The sequence below is a fragment of the Geotrypetes seraphini genome, chromosome 5 (genome assembly GCF_902459505.1).
Source record: "Geotrypetes seraphini chromosome 5, aGeoSer1.1, whole genome shotgun sequence".
NCBI classification, from domain to species: domain Eukaryota; kingdom Metazoa; phylum Chordata; class Amphibia; order Gymnophiona; family Dermophiidae; genus Geotrypetes; species Geotrypetes seraphini.
The window spans coordinates 63,388,889-63,416,825 of record NC_047088.1 but is presented as its reverse complement, the minus strand read 5'-3'; the positions used below and the strand labels follow the sequence as shown (position 1 = coordinate 63,416,825).

At 43.1% G+C, this 27,937-nt stretch overlaps 1 protein-coding gene and 1 long non-coding RNA gene across 4 annotated transcripts in view; one reads left to right on the top strand and one right to left on the bottom strand.

Moving 5' to 3' along the window:
• Positions 1-27,904, bottom strand: LOC117360778. 3 transcript variants are annotated; one of them, XR_004539515.1, is made up of 4 exons: positions 27,805-27,904; positions 9,578-9,777; positions 3,083-3,180; positions 1-813 (listed from the first exon to the last, which is right to left on the bottom strand). It is a non-coding gene; the product is annotated as an uncharacterized LOC117360778 (long non-coding RNA). The 3 variants fall into 3 exon arrangements; XR_004539514.1 differs by lacking the exon at positions 27,805-27,904 and adding an exon at positions 26,639-26,759; XR_004539516.1 differs by lacking the exon at positions 27,805-27,904 and adding an exon at positions 12,042-12,114.
• Positions 25,167-27,937, top strand: part of MPP1 (membrane palmitoylated protein 1) — a 122,203-nt gene continuing 119,432 nt past the window's right edge. The window contains exon 1 of the mRNA XM_033945120.1: positions 25,167-25,444. Coding sequence (XP_033801011.1) covers positions 25,325-25,444 — 120 coding nt within the window. The 5' untranslated portion in view covers positions 25,167-25,324. The remainder of the gene's footprint in view (positions 25,445-27,937) is intronic.

The following is a 27,937-nucleotide window of genomic DNA, read 5'->3' as shown; positions in this document are numbered from 1 at the left end:
GTGCCTTATGTGTCCAGTGGTCGCGTCCGCAACCGCTTTCATCTCTCACTTCCTCCAGCACTGGACACCGATTGTCCTCTCCACTCCACCTCACAATCACGTCCAGACGCAGGAAAGCGCTTTGAACACAAATTTTGAATCAACAAAAACCATTATGCTCCCAATGCTCATAGGAACTCAATGAGTGTCGGGAGCAGGGTGTGACTCTCTGTGCTCTCTCTGCGTTAAAAACAGTTAGCGCGGTTTCATAGAAGAGGGGGTAAATGTTTAAACAATTGCAAAGTATTTTGAATCTATGTAAGGGGTCCTGTTTTTACTAGACACCAAGTACATATAGAGGAACTGACAGCCAGTTAGACCAATGAATACACACTCAGCAGTAAATGCTCTTTCTTTGCAAAATGACTAAATAAAAGAAAGTACTCAGTATATAACAATAAAGGAACACACAATCTATTTCAAATAACTAACAAAGGAGCTCAGAACCATTGAAGATATAGAAATCACAAACGGGGACAATTGTGTTTCAATTGTGTTTCAATGTCTATCATTGCTCCTTTTTAAAGTTAGTTAGAAGTTTGTTTCTTATAGTGTTAAAGCAATGTATTTAACAAGTTCAAATGTCCTTTGAAAAGTGTTGTAAAAACTTCATGTGAATAAATAATTGAATAAATGTACTTATATTTCAAAAAACTTGAATACGTGCAGTGTTCAAAGTTGCTTCCCTGCGGTGGGTTCTGACGCGTTTCGCCCGAAAGGCTACCTCAGAGAACCCACTCGAGCTGGATACAGAGCAGGAAAAGTAACTTCACCCTAACAAAAAAATAAGACGGTTTAAAAAAAAAGTTAAACAACATTGTATAATGAAAAGAAAGTTCATAATCATTTGTAAATCAGATGAGAAGATCTAAAACTATACTATGGTTCAGCTTTGCCCGAGAGAATGATTGGGGTACAATACAGAGTCAATAGTTGGAGACCAAAGAGCAAAGTTTTGTGATTATATAACATTCATGTAATTGAAGCTTTTGGTACAAAATTGTTTTCACAAATCTCATTAAATGGAAAATATGTGTGGATGCTGAAATAATAACAATGCTGATTGCCTTAATCACAGCTAGTCCAGACAGTTGTTTCTCCTGTCGCTATGGAGTTACCTTACAATCCAAATGACATCACAAAAGGGACAGAACTCACGATGGAGTTGGCAGAACTTGTGATTTCATTTCCTATTGCCAGATTCATCTGTGAGCAGCTCTTCTGATCTGTTGGACTGTATGGAGGTTTCCTGAGGTGTTAACAGATTTTTTTTCTAATTTGTTTTGTTTTGTCTGTCTTTTATTAGTTTTGGTGAGTATATTCACAGTCATTTTGCTTTGTCTTCCTCAAATTTCCTGAGTAAAATTGTATTCTTTCATAAAAGCCTACTCCTCCATCCAGCATAAGAGCTCAATATCTCCTGTTTGTGGAGGCTAAAGGGAGTATAGATGTTCTCAGCAGATAAGACCACCCTGTCTGCGTATTTATACCTGTCTATTGTGCTATTACTGATCTGAGTTGATCTCAGAACTGTTACAAGGTTTTTGGTGGCCCAATGCAATTTTTAAAATTTGGAACCTTCCTCCCCCCTCCATTCTCTGATCAATACCTGCGATGAGAACTGTCAATGGTCATGTGTTCAGAATCCTTGCAGAAATGTGACCCTGCCACTCTTCCTTACACTGAAAGCATGTCCAGGAGGGGAGGAGGTATCAAAGATTGTGAGCATATCACAACCAATTGCCTCAAACATGGCTGCCCAGAATGACAGGGGTAATAGGGGAGAGCATTACTGAGTAACTATGAGATGTTATAAAAGTCAGTCAGGAAAAAGAAGGGACAGTAGAAGATGTGTCATGCCACCCCTAAGAAGAAACTCTATTATGCATATACAAACCACCCAAGTTTGAACAATGCACTTCAGGAAGGCAGGGGTTAAACGGGTGCAGGACAGAGAAAGAAGTTAAAGTTTTCACAACACCCCTCTCTCCACCCCCACACACAAAATTGCAGAAATAACAGCCACTGTCGACTAACAGCAGTCAAAATTTTGAAAATATGTATTAGATTATTTACAACATTTCAAAACTACATAATCAGAATTTCAAATGGAATATAAAATATGTCGACCTTTTTCCTTTTTACCCCACATTGGACTCTTCTCCTTCCTCTGGTTTCATCTTCTGGTTTCTCTGGTCTCCTTTCTTCTACTCTTCCTTCCTCATTCCTTGTCATTTCTCCACATCTCAGTGCTCTGTTTCTTCCATCACTTACCACATCACACCTTTCATTCTTTTGTTTCTCATCTATTTTTTATTTTTCAATCCTTATTTCCATCTTTGCCTCATATTTTGCTTCTTATCTCTAGTATCTCACTCCCACCCAGCCATCATTCTCTTTCTTGAGCCCCCCCCCCCCTAACCAGATGTCTCTACCCCTTCCTCTACCACTTCCAACCTTCCATCTCCTGTGTCTTTGCTACAACCCTACTGGTTGCTTGCCTTGCCTCCTCATAAATCCTGTCCCTCTTCCTTTCTGTTCTATTTGTCATTCCATGCTCCTTTATCACTTAAGCATTCCCCATACCTATGCTTCTTATATCATTCTCTCAAGTTTATTAGTCTCTTGATATACCACCCATCAAAATTTAGCTGAGTGGTTTACAATTTCTATTTTACAAAAAGGGGAGCGAAGAGAAGAATATGTTGAAATACAGGAAGGATTTAACAGAAGCTCCTATCCTGTGGCCCCTTCTGCCTTTTTTCTCTGTCTTCTTTCCGATTAATCCTCTACCATCAACCATGTTTCAGAACTCAACCTACTTTTTAGTATTTGGGAAACAACCTCATGCAAGGTATGAATTAATATGTGGTCTGTCTCAATGATCTTTAGAGTATAAAAGTCGAAGAAGAAAGTGAGGAAGAGGCTGCCCAGCAGCGGAACGCAATGGTCCTGCCAACAACTATAGTTCTTCTTGTTTTTCTGACCTTCTATCCATCCCTCTGCCCATCTGACGCAGAATCTCCGCTCAGCTCTCACTCACCCAGTCTTCACAGTGCCACAGGGAGGCTTGTTCACAGGGCAAATCTGAGAAGACTTTTGACGGTGGAGGAGAGCATGGTCTTTCCTTCAACCCTTGACCTGAAAGTAGAAAACACAGCACAGGAAACAGTGCGCAAGTATTCTGAATTATGGCTTTAGCTGTCAAAATGCAAAATCACACAGGATGGAGTCAGCACTATATGGATATATTTCACTAGATATATATTTATTTAATAGAGAACTTTATATATATAACATATTTTAACATAAGGAAGGTAATTCTATAAAGAGCTGTATAGAGTTAGGCAGCAAGTATGTGTATAAATGTCAATATTCTGGTCATTTATGCATATGTGAACATATGCACATATAACAATAATCTAGCTATGTGATATTCTTTAAGTGCACATATATCTTCAACAATACATACTTTGCAGGGAGCGATACACATCATTTATCATTTATTAAAATTTGCTATACTACCTAGCAGAGGCAGCTCAAGTAGAGTTACCATATGACTCCAGATAAAGGAGGACAGATTGAGACATCCGGGTTTGAAACAATGGAAGTAAACCTGGATGTCTCAATCCATCCTCTTTTTTCTGGAGCTATATAGTAACCCTAATCTCAAGGCAATCAGCTGCCTGAGGCAAGGGATGAGCTGGTGCCCCCTCCCCCTGAGCATCCAAATTAGGGGTGGAGCAAAGGCTGCCCCAACTATTAGGCAAGACTGGCTAGCTGCCTATGGCAGCAGCTTCTTAGAGGGTAGTAGCTTTAACACAGTAAATGATGGCAGAGTCTTGCGTGCCACTCCGTTTAGGCCCAGGTCACCCATGTTTACGGTTACCATATTATACTACTATACAGAAACCAGGACACATGGCCCAGCCCTGTTTTGCCCCCAGTCCCACCTTGTTCCAACTCCAACCTGCCCCATTCTGCCTCCAGCCCTGCTCCCAAAAAGCCTTGTCTCCTTTTCTTGACCTTCAGGGACTCCATTCGCAGCCAGAGCTCGGGAGCTTTCCAAAACCCAGTCAAATTGCTGGGTTTTGGAAAGTCTGTCCGGGAACCCAGACAGTCCTCTAAAAATAGGATATGTCCTGGTTTTCCCAGACGTCTGATAACCCTGCCCATGTTTAAAGCAAAACGACTGAGGGGAGATATGATTGAAGTCTAAAAAATCCTGAGTGGAGTAGAACGAGTACAAGTGGATCGATTTTTCTCTCCGTCAAGGGGACTAGGGGACACTCAATGAAGTTACAGGGAAATACTTTTAAAACCAATTGTAGGAAAAAGTTTTTTCACTCAGAGAATAGTTAAGCTCTGGAAAGCGTTGCCAGAGGATGTAGTAAGAGTGGATAGCGTAGCTGGTTTTAAGAAAGGTTTGGACAAGTTCCTGGAGGAAATGTCCATAGTCTTTTATTGAGAAAGACACGGGGGAAGCCACTGCTTGCCCTGTATCGGTAGCATGGAATATTGCTACACCTTGGGTTTTGGCCAGGTACTAGTGACCTGGATGGCCACCATAAGAATGGGCTACTGGGCTTGATGGACCATTGATCTGACCCAGAAAGCCTTTTCTTATGTTCTTATGATCCTGCCAGACAAATTCAAAGAACCATGTTGCTCTGTTTCTTGCCACACATACATTAACCTGCTTTTCTGCAGAAACACAAAGTAGATACATGATGCTCAAACAACAAGGAGAAAAATCAGAAAGAGAACAAAAGAAAATCTCAGCTACATAATAACATTAGTTATATGGGAACTGATATTCTGCCTCTCCACAACATGCAGATCAGATCTAGAACATTTCTCCATGAAGTCCCCATACAATAAAGAAAATCCAGATTTTCATGTTATCTGAGCAATAGCAATACAAAGCTCTACTAGGCACATTATGAAATATAAAACTTGAAAAGGGGCTCCTTATTTTGTACTGAATACAGTGCAAAGACATCTACAATGAATATTTCCCAAAGCTAACATATTTCAATTAATAAATTCCAAATAAAACACTTTTTTTCTACCTTTATTTGCCGGATGGTTTTATGTTCTGTTACATTGGTTCCAGTTACTCGTCTACTTTCCTGTCTTTCTTTCTTTTCCATTGGCTGTTGTTTCTTTTTCAATTCTTCTCTCTTCTCCTGCCTTGTTCCCTCAATATATCTGTCTCTGACATACTGATTTTCCCTTTTTAGCTCTTTCCTTCCTTTTTTTGTTTTTTGCCTCTGTCCACTCATATTTCACCTGACTCCTTTCTACTTTTCATCTACCTATCAACTTTTCATCTCCTTCTCTCATCCCCTAGCTCTCCCTTTTCCCATCTTGCCCCTTCCCCAGCCTCCTATTCTCATTCATCTTTCACCTATTTCCCATTATCACATTTCTATCCTCTGTACTCACTATTCTCCTCTCATTCATCTCTTTGACAACCCCCTTGTCCTTTCCCACTGGTTTCCACTGTTCTTGGTATCTTTTTTTCCTATCCCTTGCTCCATCCTTGTACACCAGCATTTCCTCCCTCTCCTTCCCTTCTCACACCCTTGAACCCTGGCATGTCACTGTCCCATCTCTCTTTCATCCTATAACCTCCCATTGCCTGGCATCTCTCTTTCTCTTCTCTGTCATCCTCCCCCATAGTTCATTTCCCTCTCTCCTTCCTCCCTTGAGTCCAATATCACTCCTTTCTTTCCTCTCTCTGATTGCCAAGCATCTAACACTCTCTCCCTTCCACTCCCCAATTCCAAGATGTCTGTCTCTCTTCCCTTTCTGCCTCCTGTTGGGAGAAGAGGGTTGGAGAGATGCTGAATGTCCAACATTCTTCCTTCCCATTATGTAGCATCTCTCCCAACCCACTATTTTAAACATCTCACCCTCTTGCTTCCCTTACTGACTGTTATCCAACATTTCTCCCTCTATTTTCCCTTCCTACCTCTTGTTTTCTAACTTCTTATCTCTCGCCTTCCCTACCCCAAACATCTTTCCTTCTGGCTTCTCTTCATGCCTCCTATTGTCCAACATTTCTCCATCCCCAACCCCCCTCATAGATCCCTCCTTCTTGATTCCCTTCCTTCTTCTTGTTGTCCGGCATTTCTCACCCCCTCTCCTCCAACCCCCTCCCCCAAACATCTCTCCCTCTGGTTTACCTTCCTACCTCCTGCTGTCCTGCATTTCTCCCTCTCTTCCTTCTTATCTCCTGCTGTCCACCATCTTTCCCTCTCTCTCCTTTGTCCCTTAGGCCAAAATGTTTCTCTCTATCCCCAATATTCTAACTTCTACATCTCTCATTCCTTCCCCTGCATCTGAGATCTAGCATCTTTCCTTTTGCTTCCAAGTTTCAAGTTTATTAGGTTTTTATATACCGCCTATCAAGATTATCTAAGCGGTTTTACAATCAGGTACTCAAGTATGTTTCCCTCGCTCCCTCCTTCATCCCGTGGTCCAGTACCTTTCCTTTTTCTCCTCTCCCTATAAGCATCATTCTTTCAAGCTTCCCCCTCTCGGGCATCTTGTCTCTCTCTCTCTTAAACCCTGTTCCCCAATTTACCTCTGCTTACTTTGCAGCAGTCACCAGGTGCCGGCAGTGATTTGCATTTGCTGCCTGCTGCTGGCAGACATCTTCTCTTTACTGCACCCTGTTTTATTTGATATGACTTCCTATTTCCTCAGGGGCAAGAAGCGATAGAGAGATGTCAGCCAGTGGCAGGCAGTGAATGTGAATCACTGCTGCCACCTGGTAACTGCTACAAAGCAAGCGGAAGTAAACCTAGAGAGGGGATTTGAGAGAAGGGGAGAGATAAGATGCTGGACCTCTGAGGCAGCTGAGGAGGTGAATTGAGAGCAGTACAGCTGGAGAGTACGAGGCTCATTTTTTTCCAAGTCGGCACTTTGTGATGCCACTCTCTTCAAAGTGTCACCTGGTCTGAGATGATTCTCAGTGACCCTGTCTGATTCTGTGCTTTCTGATATCAGTGGTTGGGCGGCTAACTTGATTGAAGAGGGCTGTAGCCTCTCCTGCCTGCTTAAATCACTCTGAATATAGATCAAAAAGTCTTTATTTCTCTCTTATCTCTGCTGCCCAAAAGCAGTGAGCTGTGAGTGGCTCATGGAGCTGCCATAAATGTGATGTTTCAACGGCAAGCCCTGAGTGGGTTGAGGTCGTCTGTGTTACTCCTGGTCATCCCATGACAATGGAGGGTTAGGTAACTTGACCAAGACCACAAGGAACTATTGTGGAATTTAAACCTGGGCCCTTGTTGCTCCCGCCTAGTACTATTATTAGGCTACCTATCTACCCCAGTTCACTAAAGCTGTTAAAATTGTTCCTATACTATGCCCTACCAGAAAACCAATTGTTGTGGATGTAGTACATTTTAAGCTTTAATAAAATTAGTAAGCTGTTTAACCTTCGACAAACAAAAAAATAGAAATAGGTCTCTAATTAGTAGGAACTGGAGGATCTGGACAAACTATTGCATGCTTCCAGCCTGTAGGAACCTTATCACTAGACAGACTTTGATTGACCATTAATAGTAATGGTAAAGTTCATGATTCGGTAATATAATCCATTTAAATGGAAATGGATCAAATTGACAGTAGGATATATTCACAGGTAGTAATAATTTTGATAGTGATTTTAAAGAACATAATTGAAAAGATTGTCATTTCGCAGAGGAGACAACATCTTGGAGCCCTTTCACAAAAAAGTGGCCTTTGCGTACCCTTACACGAGTCTTTCCATGTGCTAAAGCTACTTTTCGTATGGCCAAAAAATAGCCCATTTTCTATTTTCCAGTGCCAATTAAAGTTGCCATTATTGCATGGCCATTAACAAAAATGTACACATAAGCCCTTATCACCAGCTAATACTGTATAGATAGTTAGGGCCAGATTCTATAAACAGTGCCTTACGTTAGGTGCCAGTAGGCGCCCTTCCTCCAGCACCTGACTTGTACAGGTACAGGAGGGCGGTGAACAGAGTGTGCGAGTATGGCACGGGGGGGCTGGAGAGGTTTCAGCACCCCCACCAAGATGGCATCCAGGACGGTCTGTCCCCTCTTACTATGCCACTGACTAGTACATTGGGCTTGCCAGCTAGTCCAGTGACTGGCTATGTCATGTGACAGAGCCCATCATCGCCGATTTTCATCAACTGACCAGTTAAGACACGCGGCCAGACAGACCCACCTAAAAAGTAAGTCCATCTTTGGCCATTAGCCTTTGCTGATCAGCCAATGAAAATCGGCTTTGCCGGCTAAGTGTGAGCCACTGAACTGTGACCTGCATATTCAATACTGGTGACCCCAGCACTGAACATCTAGGATCGCCGCAGACTACAGTTTCAATATCAGGCCCAATAAGTACACAGGAACCAGTAATGCAAGTTTAGCTATCATCATCTCCTTATCAGGTAATGAAGTAATCAACATTTCTACCTTCCTTATCAGGTAATGAAGTAATCAACATTTCTACCACCAATTCTACCATTTCAACCCTAAACCCAGCGGACAGTAAAAATGATAATAATTACACGGGAACCAGTAATGCAAGTTTAGCTACCATCAACTCATCAGGTAATAAAGTAATTGATATTTCTACCACTGGAATGTCCTCAGCAACCAAAAACTGCCAGTCCTCCACCTTTCCTTGTGGATCAGGATAAAGAAGTAATCAAACAATTAGAAACATGAGAAAATTCTTTGCCATTTTTCAGCCACATTTCTATTAAACTCATGACCTCAAGATCAGAATTATATTACATTATACCAAAATTTATATTCTGCCATTACTTCAAATAGTTGTTAAACAGAGACAGATCCCAAGATATTTATATATTATACAGTGAGATAAAATAAACAACCAAATAGAATCTATTATCAAATCCTAAAATAAAGAGATTTTAGATCTTACTCCCCCCCCCCACTTTTTTACAAAACCATAGCGTGTTTTTTTTTTAGTGCTGGCCGCAGTGGCAACAGCTCCGACACTTATAGGAATTCTTTGAGCATCGGAGCTGTCACCGCCACGGCTAAAAAAAGTGCTACAATTTTGTAAAAGGGGGGGTTATTGATTTACAATTTAACAATGCTAATTTAAACATCAGCGTTTGTGAATCATTATACCCTAAAGTGCTATGAGGTATCAAGTAAATACTTATGTATTTATTTATTAGGATTTATTAACCACCTTTATGAAGAGATTCACTCAAGGCCATGTACATGCAGCTACAGTTTAACATACAACTTACAATTTTGGCCCCCTCTGATCAAACCGCATTAGGATTTTTTTTATCACTGGACACTGCAGTTAAAGCTCCGATGCTCATAGGAATTCTATGAGCGTCAGAGTTTTTATCTCAGCGGTCGGTGATAAAAACCTAACGCGGCTTGATAAAAGGGGTCCTTTGTTAATAGCATAACAATTGTAAAATGACTAAATATAAACATAAATACAATAAATTAGGTAAACTTTAAATCAGCAAATTGAAACTTACTAATAGGGCTACGATGAAATGGATGGATTATGCTACCAAGTCAGCTACCGGCCCCTGACAACACACACAGTGAGGAATCCACCCTGTGATGTTTCACGGCAGAGTACAGGAGTGGTTTGTCATTGCCTTCTCCTGCGCATTGTGCAGCTCCACTATGTCGCACCATGAAATAGTATCATAAATAATCACGTCTAACAGCTCTGAAAGTCAGATTACAGAGATATATAATATCAGCATAATATTTATGAAACACCTAATAAGAACATTCAGATAGCATAGATATGATGCTAATTATTTTCTACAATACAACTTAACATACTGTATAGTTGAGGTGCAGATGGGGACAAGGAGGATGGTTCAGAGTCAGTTGGGATAAATGGATGGTTACCTCAAGGCATGTTGTTTGTACGGTTAAATAAGATATAAGGAAACAATTCATCCCCTTCCTTTACTAATGCATAGCACAGGTTTTAGCGCTGGCAGCGGCGGTAACTGCTCTGACGCTCAGAGAATTCCTATGAGCGTCTGAGCAGTTACCGCCGCTGCCAGCGCTAAAACCTGTGCTCCGCGTTAGTAAAGGAGGGGGTATGCTACAGTCAAGTTATATCTTGAGAGATCCCAAGCTGGCTATCTTGGGGGTGTTCCAGGGGTGGAGTCAGCACTTGGCTACTTAAGTTCTGATATTCAGCACTTAAAAATAAATGGGACCACATAAATGTCTGTCCTATTTTTAATGCAGTAACCCATGGCTACTTAAGTCATAATATCAACGCAAGCGGCTATGTGTTAGTCGGCTTAAAAATAACCAAATGGTCAAAGCCAAAGCCTGCACAGGTCCTGGCTTTGAAGATCAGGAAGTTCCGCCCACGTTCCACTCCTCTTTCATTTAATAGATAGTGACCTGCTTCCTGAAATGGCAGGAATCAGATCCCCAGTCAGCAATTTCAGTCACAGTCGCAGGTCCACGATTGTGGAACCGGTTGCCAGGTCATTTGAGATTATGTAGGGAGCTAAAAACCTTTTAAAAAGGGATTGAAAACTAACTTATTTGTGCGAGCTTTTTTCTAGAGTGAAATGTTGCAAAATATTCCTTTTTGATTGAAATGTCTGTGAGATTTTATATTTGAAATTTTAGAAGAGGGAATGATATAGTAGCAGTTACTTGTTGCAGTTTGTTTTGTTATGAAGATTATGTGAAATATTCTGTGTTGGTTTTATTGTAATCCGTCTAGGTTGTAGGTGGAAAATAAATTTGAAGAATAAATAAATAATTAACTTGCCAAATCAATAGGGGTATAGAGTGCTAAACAGGATATATAAAAAGCACATATCTGCATAAATGAGTAGAATATCAGCATTTACACACATACTTGTTGCCTAACTTTATAGTAACATAGGAAATGATGGCAGAAAGAGACCTGAACAGTCCGTCCAGTCTTCTAAACAGTCACACTTATTATCAAATCATGATTAAATTGCCTTTTTTTGGCATTTCTGGAATATAGACTGTAGAAGTCTGCCTGGCACTGTCCTTAAGTTCCATCTACAGGAGTTGCCATCAAAGCCCACACCAGCCTATCCAAACCATCTTGTTATTTGCGGGACACAGACGGTAAAAGTCTACCCGTCATCCTAGGACAAGCAGGCAGCATATTCTCACATATGGATGTGACTGGTTTCAACTGTTCATTGGGTCGGCTGCTCCATATAAATGTATTAGCTAATAGCCTCTCTTATTTGTTTCTTGAATCTTTTTTGCGTCTATTGCGTTTTTGCGTCTTTTTTGCATATATTTGGATTCAACTGACTCCAGGAGGTCATTTATTATTTTTCAACCTCCATGCATATAGGTTTTCTCGGAATCCTCCATTTACCTCTAGTAGAGCATGAAGTTCCTTTATTTTTTTCTATTAGATTCCTTCCCTTGGCTCCGCACTCTCGCATCAGACTTTAGGTCTTAGCTTTACAAGGCAACTCAAATTTTTCTAAAATCTTGGAACCCAACTCTCCCTTCATCCCTTTTATTGGAGCTAGGGAGTCCCACATGTGAGAATATGCTGCCTGCGTGTCCTAGGATAAAGCACAGTTACTTACCGTAACAGAGACAGCAGGCAGATATTCTCACATCCCACCCACCTTCCCTAGTTGGCTTCTTCGCTTGGGCACAGAACTGATGACCTTGTGAGCTGGTGTCAGGCAGGAAGGCACTCAAGCATGCGCGCTGTGGGCAGTATTAAAGCTTTGAATTCTTAAAGTGCCGGTGAACTTTTTTACTGTCCTTACCGGGGCTCTTTGGATGAGGTCATCCACATATGAGAATATCTGCCTGCTGTCTCCAGATAACACCTGTTACCGTAAGTAACTGTGCTGTACTGTCCTCATGTTGCCTGGGGTTCTATAATCTACTGAATGCCATAAACATCACTATTCTCTGTTTTAAAAGCATTTCCATTAATTTACTTACCACAGAAGTCAGACTTACTGGCCTGTAGTTCCCTACTTTTCCTTATTTCCACTTTTGTAGAGAGGGACCACATCCACCCTTTTCCAGTCCTCTGGTACCCCTTCTGACTCTAGAGAAGCATTGAAAAGGTCAGCCAGTGGAGCCACCAGAACTTCCCTAAATTATTTCAATACTATCGATGTACACCATCCGGCCCCCATCGTTTTGTCCACCTTTAGTTTAGCTAGCTCCTCATGAGCATAATCCTCTGAAAATTGATCACGGTCTACCTCATTCCTTCCCACCCTAGGAGCCCCCACTTTCCCCTTAAAGACCCCATCTTATCATAGTCCCCCTTCCCAGCCTACTTTTTCATATCTCCTAGGGATTCTAAGGCAAGAGTGATCCCCAGTCAATTCTGCCCTTGCTGGTGCTAGATTCAAAATTGTCCTTGCGACCCCTAGCAATAGTTTCATGGTATTATTGCTGGAATTTAAACTGCCATATAAGGGCAAAAGAGGAGGACTTTGGGAAGAGGAAGATTCTTTGGAATGTCTGGTCTCTTTAAAATATGCCACTAACAGGATATAGAAGATGATGAAGTGAGCTAACCTGGAAAAATCCACAATGACAAAACACCCCACTTCAGAGGGTCCAATATAAGGAGGAAGACTAAAGGGTCTCCAGACCCACTTGATTAAACACTGGTTATGTGCTGTCACAACTTAATGGGTAATGGTAACAATTCTTGGCCCTTATTACCATCTCCTCCTTAATGGAGGAGGATGGGCTGGAGTAAGTCTTAACAGAGATTTCGGCAGTTGGAACCCAAGCACAGTACCGGGTAAAGCTTTGGATTCTCGCCCAGAAATAGCTAAGAAGAAAAAAAAAAATAAATTTAAATTGAATCAGGTTGGGCAGACTGGATGGACCATTCGGGTCTTTATCTGCCGTCATCTACTATGTTACTATGTATTGTTTGACACTTATTGTTGTTTCATATAGACCATTTCAAATGAAACATAACAACAGAAAGTGTTTTCACTAGCCTGCCCCGACGGTACCCGTTTTGCCACATAAAGGCTTTTTCAAGGATTCTAAAGGAGCTCTGTTCAAGCGTCAAGTTTTCAAGTTTTATTAGGATTTGATATACCGCTTATCAAGGTTATCTAAGCGGTTTTTTACAATCAGGTACTCAAGCATTTTCCCTATCTGTCCCGGTGGGCTCACAATCTATCTAATGTACCTGGGGCTATAGAGGACTGAGTGACTTGCCCAGGGTCACAAGGAGCAGCACGGGGTTTGAACCCACAACCCCAGGGTGCTGAGGCTGTAGATCCAACCACTGCGCCACACACTCCTCCTAGATCCAACCACTGCGCCACACACGTCCTTCCACATTTGGGGCTGTGATTTGTCTGGAAGGAGGAAGATTCTTTGTAATGTCTGGTCTCTTTAAAATGTGTCCCAGGAGCATCAGGCTGTGGGTTAGCAGTCCAATGCTCCTGGGCAGGAAAAATAAGGCTAGCTTTGAGCTGAGGTTATTTTTTTTCCAGGAATAATACAGCTTGCTATATTTATTTAAATTATAATGAAGTGTTGTGTATACATTTGCATACTTAGGTCATAGTCATCAGACTAGTTTATATTGGTTTCTGTTTCCCTCCTAAATGATCATCACTTTACTGGCAAGCCCTGCTACAGCCCTATTCTATCAGTTAGGCTTTCCCACTGATTATTTCCTTAATTGAGTAAATTAAATTCAATATTTATTTTGAGATAGTAATACTACTGTATAACCTGGAATCCTGATGTTTCCTCACACGCATTTGGCCTCCTTGTATTATGTATTGTTAGTATGTTAATCGCTTAGATAACCTCCACTAATGGGCAGCATATCAAATAAAGTATGACCTGTGATCTAATGCTTGATGAATATAATAACATAGTAAATGATGGCAAATAAATATCTGCAGAGTCATCAAATCAGTCACACTGATCATCAATCTGTGATTAAACAATATTACTAACAGCATTTTACTCGCTAAATTGCTAAGATGTCTTCACCTCCCCCATAGAGATACAGAGCACTTCCACTCATAGCTTATGATATGAATGTGATATAAAATACACATTTGATCCTACCTGATCTGTCTTTTACTTTCCTCGGGCATAGACTGTGAAGTTTGCCCATCACTGGCTGCTCTCCTCATATGTACACACACTGCACTGGGCACGCTGTAATAATCCATGTTAGATTCTAACACAGAACTTTTGTTTGTCACCTTTGTAGGAATGAAACAATCCTGGTTAAGGAACTTCCTGAAAGATCTCTTGGACCATCTACGGATGTCCCTCCCACGGGCAGCCATCCTGGCCCTCCCTATTGGCATAATGGTGATGCTTATTCTCTGCTTTATGACGTAAGTGTTCTACAGAAACAAGCATACCTCACTTAAAGGAGCTGAGGCCTTGATTTGTACAACACAGGAAGGAAAGGAGTTTGGTTTTAACTTTCTTAACAGGAATAACATCTTTTGGATAAAAACAAATCCTCATCTCTGGTAGTATCATTATTCGTCTTATTCTCCCTCCCTTTTCTCATGCCGGCCCAACCACTAGGCAAGATTAGGAGGTTAACTAGGACAACAGTTTCTTGGGGATAACAAAGAGCAGGAGCAGTCAAAGCAAAACAGCAGGTCCTGATAGCCACACAAACTCAAAGAAGCATCAGTACATACTTAAACATTTGTGATGATCATAACTGATGAGTTTAATTAACATTCCTGGTGGAAAGAGGGTATCTGGAAGGTAACTGAGTGGGGGTGGAAGGTTTGTCTAGGGCACCCACTACTCTTCCATTGACTGCCTCTCTACGAATGTCTGTGGAAGGAGGAGTGCCCAATTCCTCCTGCCACCACCATCCGAAGACATCCCCTGCAGGAGGGATTCCCAGTCCCTCCTGCCAGAAACCCCCCCCTCCCCCGAGATATTGAAAAAAACAAACAAAACAAAACCACCCCCTGAGACATTCCCTGGTAGGAGAAATGCCTAGTTCCTCCTGCCGGAGCCCCCTCCACCCCCCACCCCCTGAGACATCGAAACTCCCCCCCCGAGACATCCCTAGGCAGGAGGGACCACCCAAGACACCAGCACCTGACCCACTAAGCCCCCCCCCCTTGACCCCTCCTAAGTACCATAGGAGGGGCCTTTGGCACCTGGGCCAACTGGAATCTTAGGTTTCTCTCACAGTGCATTCTGGGATGCACTGGGAGTGGCCTAACATTCCAATTGGTCAAATCCCTTAGACCACCCCACTATTGGACAATCGGGGCCTTAGGCCCCTCCCTGGTGCATCCCACCATTCATCACCAGTTGTGGCTCAGGTGCTAACTGAAAATATTCAGTAGCACTAAGCAGTTGCTGCTGAATATTTGTGGTTAGCCATGGTCCAGCAATATAAATGGCCAGAAGCCTCTATGGGCCATTTAAATTGCTTTGAATATCTTACAGATGGTATTTGCCTGTCTTCATTTTTCTATGTAGTTTCCAATAAAACAAAGCTATAAGTCCCTGAATGCAGTGAATATAGGAGGCCCAGAAATGGATTATTCTGCCCTGGTTGACCTTGTTGCAATAATGCTGTCCCTGTCTCCCTTGATCTCATTTTCTTGGATTTGTTTTTTTCAGGTCTCTGACATAATTATTTTCCCTCCTAGGATCGCTTGGGATGTCCCTGCCAAATAAAGAGATCACAGGAACTCAGCTCATTCTGATTTTCATGAGATAGAGAAACTGTCCATGTGGTTTCCTCTTTTTTATTTTTGAATAATAAAAAACATTTCAAACAGTGAAAATTAACGACATCTGTAAAGAATGTCCTACTTCTATTCAATCACCATGCTGGGAGGTATTAATAATATGAAGAAAGTTATCTTGACTAAAAAAAAAATATTAGAAATGAACCATCAGATTGGAACTAATTCAATAAAATATTTGCCGTAGATGCTTGCTGTGTTTTTCCTCTGATGTAATCTTATTCTTTTACATTTTATTTAACTTACAACTGAAAATTACAGTTTGTGCTTGCTTAAAATTTCTTCCAGATTTTAGCCTGCTTACCCCTCCTTTTTTTACAAAGAGCTCCTATGAGCGTCAGGAGCAGTGCAGAGCATTCAGCGCGCCGGCCTGTGCTAAAAACAGCTTCTGCGGCTTTGTAAAAGGGGGGGGGGGGTATTTAGCTTCCCTTTAAGAGTATTTAATTTTATTTATTTTATCTGGTTACTTATTATCTGCTTAATCTATCTTGGGTTCAAGATAGAGTGTAATTTAGAAGATTATTTTTTTCTATAAATACAGTTTTATATAGCTGTTCCTAAAGGTGGCCCATTTTAGGGGTCTCTTATAGTCTGTCTGGTGGAATGCATATTTTGACTAGCAACTATATTGACTCTGGAAGAGTGTGCATTTGACACCAGTTTTTTTAACCTGCTTTAACATTACACTACATTACCATTTGTATTCCGCCAAAGACCTAATGAGTTCATGGTGGATCACAATAAATTCCGGAAACAAACCCAGTTTAACATAGTATATTACCTTAAAATACAGTACAATAGACACAAATCATAATCTAATTCAAGATAGACATTTCATAAATAAAAATGTTTTTTAAAGCTTCCTAAAAGCCATATAACAAATTCTGATCTAATCGAAAACAGTAACTCATTCCAGATTAGAGGTTCCTAATAATAAAAAGATGCATTCCATTGCATAAACTACCTAATTTGTTTTGGGGAGGGAAATTGAAGGTAAAAATGCCTCCTTAAAGCATGTCCTGATCTAACTACAGATAAGGAGACTATTTCCAGCAGATATGATGGTCCTTGACCATATAAAATATTAAAAACTTGTCACACAAACCTTAAAATTTATCCTTGTTTGTATCATTTAATAATGTATGATATAATTCTGTCATATTCAGAGATCGAAAATATCACCCCAACTGCAGTGTTCAGCACTGGCTGTAGTCTCTTCAACAAACCTTCCCCAGAACCTGCGAACCTCATGTGATCTTTCACTGATGCCTTAAATACAATGAGTGACTTCCTCTTAATAAGACAACTCTAAACACAACTCTAGCCAGGGACCTTTGAAAGAATTGCAAAATCTAACCCTTTTTACAGAATTGCTGTCAGAAACCTGGGCCAAGCTGTGTCCAGTAAACAGCAGCTATCTAGTAAAGCATTTCAACGTCCTTTCCTAAACCCCTTCCTTCTGCAATGACTGGTAGGGTGAAGACAGTAGTGGTGCATCAGGCCTTTGTCATTCAGAGTGGAGAATGACAAGGGGACAAATTTTTCCCCGCCCCCACAGGAACACATTTTCCCATCCCGGCAAGTTATTTTCCTGTTCCTGCCCCATTCCTGCAAGCTCTGTCCTCATCTGCACAAGCCTCAAACACTTTAAAATCATGTGTTCAAGGATTGTGTGGTTAAGGCAGAGCTTACAGGAACGGGGCAGGGACAGGGACTGTGACAAAACTTGAGGAGACAGGACGGGGAAATTGAGCTCCTGCGGGGACGGAGAAACATTTGTCTCCGTGTCATTCTCTAAATTAGGGCTCTCCTCCTGCTTTGAACCACACAGGTATAGTGTCAAAGCAGCAGTCAGGCACCAGGCAACAGAGGGGAGTATATGCAGTACAAAATGCTTCTGCTGTATCCTCTTGCTGTTGATGATCAGTATAGGGTGGTAAAGGAGGATGGGGACAGGGTTCAATAAAATAGAGGCTGGGAGGTGCTTGCATAGAAACAATAGAATTGTCTGAGAGTATCTTGGGAAATGTAGAGCTCCTTATTCTCTGCATCTGGTGGCTGCTGCATATATGGCTTGGAAGGGCTGCCTTTTCCGGAGCATGCAGCAAGCTATAAATATATGAGCCACCTTCTCAGGTTGATAGAGGAGCTCCCCACTCAAACAGTTGAGACATCTGAATCTGTTCCTGAGCTGATCCAAGGGTCACTCGGATGGATCTGGTGCTCCTGTATTGCCTATTGTAGTCCACTTCTGTGGCATTTTCGGGGTGCACAATGGGGGACATTAGCTAGGCTTGCTGCAGACAGCGGGAGGGAAGCAAAGAGAGAGGGGAAAATTGTCAGCTCCAGTTGACCTGCAGAAGGGGGAGATTTGTGGGAGACGACAGGGAAGGATTGCTTGAGAGGATAATAGGGAGGCTAGAGGTGAAGGGGCCCCTCAAGGGTCACTCTCCTGTAGATTTCAGAATGCTGTAAAATGTAGGCATTGTGGGTAGAGCCAGGTTATCGGGCACACACATGTACTGTTTCCCACGGACATTGGACACAAATTGCATATTTATTGAATGGAATGTTTTTCTATTTCTGTAGATGGCCTTGTCCATCCGGGCATAGTTACCAGATTTCCTCATTAAAAAAAAGAGGACACCAGGGCCTACCCTATTCCACCCCAGCCCTGCCCCCTTCTATCCCCATCCCCACCCCCACACAAATCTTGTGTCTCCCCAAATTCAAGGCTGCGTCTGGAGGGCCTGTGCATATCCACGGATGTCAACGCAATGACATCATGCACATGCATGTGATGTCATCATGTTGATATCTGTGTGTGTATAGAGGCCCTTCCGACGCAGGCCCAAGCTCGGGGCCTTGCAAAACCCTGACAAACTGCTAGGTTTTGGAAATCTCTCTGGACAGTCCTCTAAAAAGAGGACATGTCCAGGTTTTCCTGGACATCTGGTAACCCTACCTGGGGGGGAGGGTCTAAGTGTGACATGTGTGCAGTCTATGACACCTATGACCAAGGGGAAGTGGGCTATTGTGTAGAACTCACCCATTCTTCTCTGTAGGGTCTGAGGAGTGGTAGGGAAGGTTAGTCATGGGTGTGGTTGAAGAAGGCTTTTAGGAACTGGTTGAGGCAGTTTGAGATTGCAGGCTGGGTAAGTCCTGCATTGGCTGCTAGGACAGACTGAATGCTTTCAGTGCCTAGGAATGTGAGGGACGTGGTGACCTTGAGGTGGACAGGTATGAGATTCTTCCTATGTGTACATGCCTGCAAGAGAGGGTTTCAGCTGCTGACAGACCTGTATAGCTGCTCTATCAAAGCAGTATCTATTTATACATTGCTGGTCTCTGAGGTCTAGGAAACAGGAGAAAGCCCTGAAGACTCATGCGGGAGTATCTCCCGCAGGGCCCTCCATGATCTCTCTATTCCTCTTGCAGCAGAACTTCAGCCACCATCAGTGCATTAATTCCATCCATGACTAATGTGACCATACGTCCCATTTTGTACGGGACCATCCCTTTTTTAGGTACCCTGTCCCGTTGTCCCCAAGTACAGCTTTGAGACACCGAAATGTCCCATTTTCAGAAAGAGAGCAACTAGAGTCTGGTTGCTCTCTTTTTGAAAATGGGACATTTCGGCGTCCTGAAGCTATGCTTGGGGACAACGTGCAGGGTGCCCAAAAGGAGCCTGGGATTTCTCCCTGCTGGCATGAGTGGCAGCCTGTGAAGGCTGAGAGAGAATGCGCGGGGAGCGCTGAGCGCCCTGGGTACCTCAGCTCGAATGCTTGCTTCAGTCACAGTCCCTGTCCCCTGACAGGACCGCCCCCCTCCCTCCTCTCCTAATGGCCCTGGCCTAGTGTTCGTCCCGGGGACTTAGGCCGCGGTGTGAGGAGGCACCGGCTTATGCCACGGTGTGAGGAGGGGCCCCCGTCCGCACGTTGGATGTGAGTGGCTCGGGCTTCGGCAGCGGCAGCCATCACCATGCTCAAGTGCATCCCCCTCTGGTGCTGCAACTGGCATGTGGAGTCGGTGGACCAGCGGCACTGCTCTCTGCAGGCTGTGCTTAACGAGATCTACCGCTACAGCTGCAGCCTGGAGGAGCTGTTGCTCAACACCAACAAGCTGCGGGAGGTGCCCAAGCCCTCTGCAAATAGGAAATATGGCCCTGAATGCGAGCAGCAGCCCTGCTCTGGGCTTAATGTTCTTCAAAGATGCAACAGGGGAGAGATTTGTGGTTTGAAAGAAAGAAAGAAAAGGGGGTAGGGAGAGAAGAAAGAAAGAAAGAAAGAAAAGGGGGGTAGGGAGAGAAAAAAAAAAGAAAGAAAGGGGAGGCAGGGAGAGAGAAAGAAAGGGGCAGGGAGAGAGACAGAAAGAAAGAAAGGGAACAGGGAGAAAGAAGGACAGGGAGAAAGAAAGGGGGGCAGGGAGCGAGAAAGACAGAAAGAAAGAAAGAATGCACAGTCAGAAGGAAGTGCAACCAGAGACTCACCAGACAACAAACAGGTAGGAAAAATGATTTTATTTTCAATTCAGTGATCAAAATGTGTCAGTTTTGAGAATTTATATCTGCTGTCTATATTTTGCACTATATTTGTCTATTTTTCTATAGTTGTTACTGAGGTGACATTGCATATTGTCCTCTTTGAAAACCCCCTGAATATAAATGATAATTAACATTTTCTCTGCATACAGTGTGCTTTGTGTTTTTTTACAAAAAAAAATTATGGTAACCATTATGAATTAATAAATGAATGGAAGAAATTGGGGGTGGAGCTAGGGCGGGATTGGGGCCGGGGCTGGGGTAGGATTGGGGGCAGGACTGAAAATTAGTAGATGTCCCATTTTGAGGAAGAAAAAATAAATGGTCACGTTACCCATGACCCACCACCACAGATGTAGCTCATTATCCCCACTAACTACCATCACCTACCAAAGATTGTGCTCCCCTCCCTAGACAGACAGCCCCCAGGCACTCATTATCACAGATACAGCCAGCAACAGCAGTCTTCAATCAGTCAGCCCACCCCCTCAGAAAGACACAAGTAAGATAATCTGCACTCACTCTGCAGCTCCTGGCACACAGGACAGACAGAAAGACACAGCACAACAAGAGAGAGCAAGGTGAGTGAATGAGTGGAAATGGAAGGGAGGTGGAGAGATTGAGAGACATGTATTCAGGTAGGAGAGGTGGGGAGGTGGGATAGCAGGGGTCTGTGAGGTATGGGCATGGGGTGAGAAATGGTTCATTCAGAGAAGCAGGGCAAGTTAGGTTAAGGCAGAGACAGGGACACAAACAGACAGTCAATCTAGCACTCAGTAACTCTGCAGTTATTCAGATAAACGCTCAGCTCTAGCTCTCCAACACAATCAGATTGCTAGTGGGTCAAAAGACAGTCTGGGACTCACCTTATTCACTTTTAAAACAGGTCTAATTATTGTCATCTTGGGATACACCCAACTCAGATCACTGCACTTTCCATTATCATGCGCGGACATCTAGTCTCTAAACATGCCCATATTCTGAACATATTTCACTGAGTATTCAGTGTTCCTGGATTTTTTTTTTTTTAACTTTTGATTATGCGATTATGCAGACACTCACACCAACAGGCCTCTTCTGGGCAGATAAACAAATGTGTACACCAAGGGTAGGCTGCGGCTGCTTGGGCTCTTCTTGGCTCACATGGGCTTTTTCTCTCTCTCGTTCTCCAAAGGATCTAATCTGTAGCTCTCTTCTTCAGCAGCCAGGGTCTCAGCTCTTTCACCTCCCTCTTTTTCTCCTGCAACTCTCTTCATCAGCAACCTGGCTCTCTCCTATAGCCTTCTTACTCCCCTCAGGGCTCACCTGTAGCTTTTTCCTGCTGGTTCCTGTCTGGGCTTGCCCTTACAACTCCTGAGTCCCACTCTCTTTCTCTCTCAATTAGACTCTATCTTTGACCCCCAACTCCTCAGCTCCCAAGGGTTCACCTGCAGCTTCTCTCCTGCTGGTTCTTGCCTGGGCTCATCCTGCGTCTCCTTCCAGTGTCTGGGCTTGCCTGTTTGTCCTCTGCCATAGGGCTCTTTCTTCCATCTTGAGCTCACTGGATCTCCCAGACTGTCTCTCCCTTCAGCCCAACTTTCTCTCAGTCTCCTCCAGTCTGCCCTCTCACACTCATGGCCAGGGCTTGCCTATAGCTTCTCCCTGCCCATAATTGCCTCTGCTTGCTTTCCCATCCAGCCTGTCTTCTTCCCAGAGTCTCTTGGGCTCAGCTGGTCCCAACGGGCAGGCAAACTCCCAGGGGAAATGGACTCCAACTCAAAGAATGGTGGCACACGGCAGGGTGGCTCCACAGATCCACCAAAGTTTCTCCATGAAGCAGTAGTCCGGACTCACGGAACTGAGTCCTTTCCTCCAACAGAGGACCACTGGAAAGGGATCTCAAGGCACTGAAGCTACCGAAAAAGATTAACTTTAAGCGAAAAAGAAGCAGAGCAATTCAAAAGACTTCTGCATGGATTGCTTGCAGAAATTGAAATGGTAGGGGGTTCTAACTCACTCTCTAAGGTAGGAGGAGCACATGCTCAGAAAAATGTCTGGATTTCTGCAACTCCTGAATTGCGGGAAGAGATTGAACACCTAGCATATGAAATTCGGGAAACAGAATGGCCCACATTCCAAATGACTCAGCTCCTCATCTCTCTGCTCTCAGAGGCACTTCTGGGTTCATGGGAAACACTTGCTATAGGCCTCCTCTTCACTCCCAGCTTCCTCCTAAGCCAGCAGCCTGTAGAAGGAGCTTCCTGCCAAGTCTACCTTCAGCCTTCTCCTTCCCTTTCTTCCCACAGCCTGGAATACTTTCAGTGGAAGTAAAACCCAGATGTTTCAATCCGTCCAACTTTTTCTGGAGCCATATGGTAACTCTACTTATGCCTGCAGGTGTCACCGTCCTATATGACGGTACAGTGGGTTTTTGGTGGGTGTACTAATTAGGATGGCATAAGGGCTGAGTCTCCTTCTCTACAGTCCACTGCACTGTCTACCAGGCTACTCCAGAGACTTGCTTGCAGCTCTATTATGACTCTGTTAGGCCATAGTATCTTCTACATAAGGCTCTACTAGGTATGTACCGTTTCATGTAGATATTTGGGGGGTGGGAGGGGGATCAGTGACCAATGGGGAAGTATGTGGGGGGTCATATTTCCATTCCTCTAGTGGTTATCTGGTCAGTTTGGGTATTTTTTTGGCCCTTATTTATTTTAAAAACAAGTCTAGCCCAAAACATCCAAATTGTGCCCTGGTCTTTTTGTAAAATGTTTATCGCTGTAAAATATCCAAGTCCTACGTCCGCCCTAATCCCGCCCAAAACATGCCCTCTTAAGATTTAGATGCACTGGAGACAAAATGACCAGAAAGACGTCTAAAAAGTCAGTTTTGAAAATGCCCACTTGGACAATTTGACTAGTAAGAGACGCTTCTCCCCCTTGCAATCTGTGCAAACCTCTGCTGCATGACTCATCTTCTACCAGCCTCGCTACACTCATGTCACCCCTCTCCTTAAATCACATCACTGGCTCCCTATCCGCCTTCGCATACAGTTCAAGCTCCTATTGTTGACCTACAAGTGTGTTCATTTTGCTGGCCCTCAATATTTCTCACTTCTCTCTCCTTATACACCCCCCCAGAGAACTCCATTCCTTAGATCAGCTGCTCTTAGCTGTATCCTTCTCCTCCACTGCCAATTACAGACTTTGTTCCTTTCATCTAGCCTGGAATAAATTACCTGAGTTTGTACACCAAGCCCCTTCCCTTCCCTTGATTAAACGTAGGATGAAAACCCACCTTTTTGTTATAGCCTTCAATCCATAACCCTGCTCTCCACTGCCCTCCAATCCAGCCAGCAGATTAACTGTTCCCCTTAACTGTATCCATGACATCCTGTTTGTTTGTCTGTCTTGTCTGTTTAGATTGTAAACTCTTTTGAGCAGGTACTGTCTTCTTTGTGACTCTCTACAGCGCTGCGTACGTCTGGTAGTGCTATCGAAGTAATTGATAGTAGTAAGATGTCCAAGAGCTGGTTTATGCTTTTTTTTTGGACATCTATCTTTAAAAAAAACAAAACTGAGCCCCGATATGTATGATACAGATTTACAAAGTTATAGAAGTGAAGAAAGGTTCACAAATGGAATAAGCAAAATGAAATATTTAGGTGGTCTTTTGAAAGCTTCTGAAAGGCAAAAGGCAGAGTGGAAGCAGGATTAGGCAGTGTACAAGGAATTTGTCCAAGTAATTTAGGGGTCCTTTTACTAAGGCGTGCTAGCCATTTAACGCACGCTAATGCGCCCATTATATCCTATAGACCTGTTAGCATTTAGCACACGCTAAATCGGCTACCGCACCTTAGTAAAAGGCCTACTTAATAGTTACCAGGGTAAATTCCTTGGGCTCAAAACTTTCCTCCATGTGCAGAGGTACCAATGAACCTTTTCATTCCAGCCCAGATTTTTAAAAGGAAGCTTTATTTATATAAAACTGTTCTCTCCAGAGACACAGAAACAAACAAGTGTATGCACTCCCTAGCTCGCTTTTCTAAAGCTGTCCTTTTGCTCATATGCTCCAGGTCAGGGCTGCCCAAGTCCGGTCCTCGAGATCTACTGGCAGGCCAGGTTTTCAGGCTATCCACAATGAACATGCATAAGAGAGATTTGCATACCAAGAAGACAGTGCAGGCAAATCTCTGTCATGCATATTCATTGTGGATATCCTGAAAACCTGGCCTGCCAGTAGATCTCGAGGACCGGACTTGGGCAGCCCTGCTCCAGGTAGTGCCCCTACCCCCCCCCCCCCCACTGGGTCTCTCACCATCATGCAAAGTCTGGCATTTGCTGCCAATTCTTTTCCTCAACTGACAGCAAAACCTTCAAATTTCCCCCATTCTCTCCTAATCCTTTTCAGTCCCCACCCTAAACCATTCACTAGTTCCACTGATTCTTTTTAAAGACCCTATGCTGAACTCCCCCCCTCCAGTCTTTGCTGCTCATACCCTCCTTTCTGTGACTAGAAGTCTTCCCATTGGCTGGAGTCTACCATACCCTCTGTAGTGGAAGGGGGGGAGCATTGAGAGATGTATTGGGTTAAAATCTGAAGGAAAAAAAATCCACAGACTTAGCCATCTTTCTGGCTGGAGACACTTAATTGACTTCTTTTTAAAAAATCCTGAAAAAATCCAGACAGCAATCATAGCCACCTGAATACTGAGCAAATTTGGCAGGGACACCCCCCCCCCCCTTAAATATGTGGGTCCAAGGCAGTACCTAGTTTGCCTATGTCTACTTTCTCTCCTCCTTTCAGCTGCAGAGAAAGCAGATGCACAGCTGTCTGCTGTGGTGGGCAGGAGTGAAGCCAGAAGCTTGGAGACAGGGAGTAATTAAAGTACTGTAGAATATTTAGAATCATTGCAAGGGGAGTCATTAAAGTGGCATAATCAGAATCATTGCAAAGGGGTTAAAATGACGCTGAAGTCCAACAAGAATGAGACAGCAGCAGCCTTTGAAAGTATGAACAGCATGCGGACGGCACTGTCTGATCTATACTTGGAGCAGCTACTGCAGAACAGAACCAAGGCAGAGGTAACAACTAACCATCCTTACTTTGTGCCTTTCTATTTCTTTCCACTGTATAGAGTGTGTATTTTCCACTAATCAGAGAAACCGAAGTTATATAAGTGGCACATGTGAGTCCTAGTAATTACATACATATTATATAATATCAATTATACATGCCGCTTGTACATATACAGTACAGTATATGGAATTCCATGACTAAAGCATGACCCATCTTCTGTTAATGGACTAATTGACTTTGGTCACCTTGGAATTTATATTCCATCTGTGAATTTGTAACATTTCTTCATTTACTATTATCTAGATTGTACTGATCCAAAATGTTTATTGCTTAGGTTAGGGAGAAAAGAGTGCTAGAGTCCTGGCAGTGCCTGAATTAAAAGGCTGAGTGACATAAGCAAGTTTGTATCCCTATGGGGGGAAAAAACATGGTTAAAAAAAAACAACCACGTTACAGTGAAATGCTTCACTGAGCCCTTTCCAATAGAAGTGAAGGAGGCTGACAAATTGTAGGTATGCATGAACTGAACTGAAGATGTACAGAATAGGCAAAGACATTGTATTGCTATTTGCTAATGACCAATTTTGTTCACAAAACACCAACAGAATAAATAACCCTAATTTAAAAAAATATATTTTGCTTCTGCTTGTTGAAGAACCAATGGTCCGTATGAAAGCAGCTGTACCCAAATGTCACCCTGCAATCTCTTTAAAGGCTTATTTGGTATATTGGAACAAGTTTTTAAACAGCATGCCTGGCAGGTTTCATCATTGCTTTGTAACGATTCTGATACTATCACAGTTGACCTTAAAATATTTTTCTGTATATTTCACAGATGTTAAGAAACATGCTGTAGAAGAAAGTCACAGAAGTTTAACCGTTTTATAATAGGAGTGGGCAGGTGCAGGAGACCATAGTGTTCTGTGTTCCTCGTGGTGGAATGTAGTTGCTCTGCTCACATCATCATTATTTCAGCCTGCCCTTCTTTAAGAATTTTCTATGGGCTCCTTTTACTAAACGACGGTAGAGGTTTCTACTGTGGTCCAGTGAGTTAAATGCTCCGATGCTCATAGGAATTCTATGAGTGTCGTAACATTTAACTTGCTGGCCCAGGGTAGAAACCTCTACCACTGTTTAGTAAAGCCCAGTGTATATCCCTGATTGCAACTATGAACAACAAAATGGGGGCATTGCCTTACCTGATTGGCCTTGGACAGCTCAAAGTAGCAACACCGCTCAGTTCGGCAAATCAGTATGAGCGGTACAGAAATTTTTAGATAAACTACTTGGTATATCTCGGATACTAAAAATGAATTCAACCTGGCATGCTGGTGGTTGAGTAACAGATCTGTGCACCTTTATGCTGAGTCACTGATTGAATTCCAAGATCAGGTGTTGTGCATTCTGCATTGACTGGACTCAGGAGTGCTGAGGACTGGAGCCAGTGTTCTCAGTCCCTGGAAGGGAGAGAATCATGATCATCAGTGAATGTGATATCTGGTGGCTGGATTTGGAACCTCTGGTGCAGAGTTCTAAAGGAAGCCTTAGTCTTAGTGAATGGTCTAGAGAATGTCCCTGTAGGATCTATCTACAGCCCCATCCCGTCCCTGTGAGTTCTGTCCTTGTCCCTGCCAGCTTTGTCCTCATCTGCATAAGCCTCGAATACTGTGCAGATGAGGACAGAGCTGACAGGGATGGAACAGGGACAAAACTCATGGGGATATATATCAATCCCAGGGGTTCAGGGGCAAATTTGTCCCTGTGTCATTCTTTAGTGTGGACTTGCTGCAGAGCCCAGGGTGGGTCTGCTAAAAAATAAAAAGCTGATAAAACCCTAGGTGATTGTCAGCGGATGTTCTTGGCACCAGAATCCTGGCTCTGGCTTTTCTGGGGCTAGAAAAAGGAGATCAAAGATGAACTAAATAAAGAAAATGCATTGATACTGATCTTATTGTAACATGGCTTTTATAATATCAGTAAAGAGACTGAAACAATGTAGGATTGAATGTAATGCGGTAAATCAGCTTAAGGTCTTCTGGTGTTAGCAACAGCAGGCATTGCAGAATTTTGGGAGGCTTTGGTACTGTTTATTTATGAAATAATTTGGGTTTCATTCCTTGAAGATTTTAATGCTTTTTGTTGGCAGCAATAGGGCAGTCCAGTGTACATGAGCTTTTTGATACCATATAGGTTCCTTTTTAGACGTGATTTATATGAAAAGCAGAAATATTTTATCCTCTCTGCAGTGGTGTAGTAAGAGGGTGTGGTCTGTCCCAGGCGCGGCCTTCCTAAGGGCGCGTCCCCCCTCCTCTTCTTCGCCCCCTGCTCCTTTCCTTGCCGTGCACCCTTTACCTTCCCCCTGTACCTTTTTTTTACTTTCCCCGGCACAAGGTTGCTGCCTGCATCATCATCGGCTCTCTCTCTGGGACCCGCACCTAGGAAGTGACGTCAAAGAACGAGCCAACACCAATGTGGGCACGCTGCAGTGCTCATGCTGG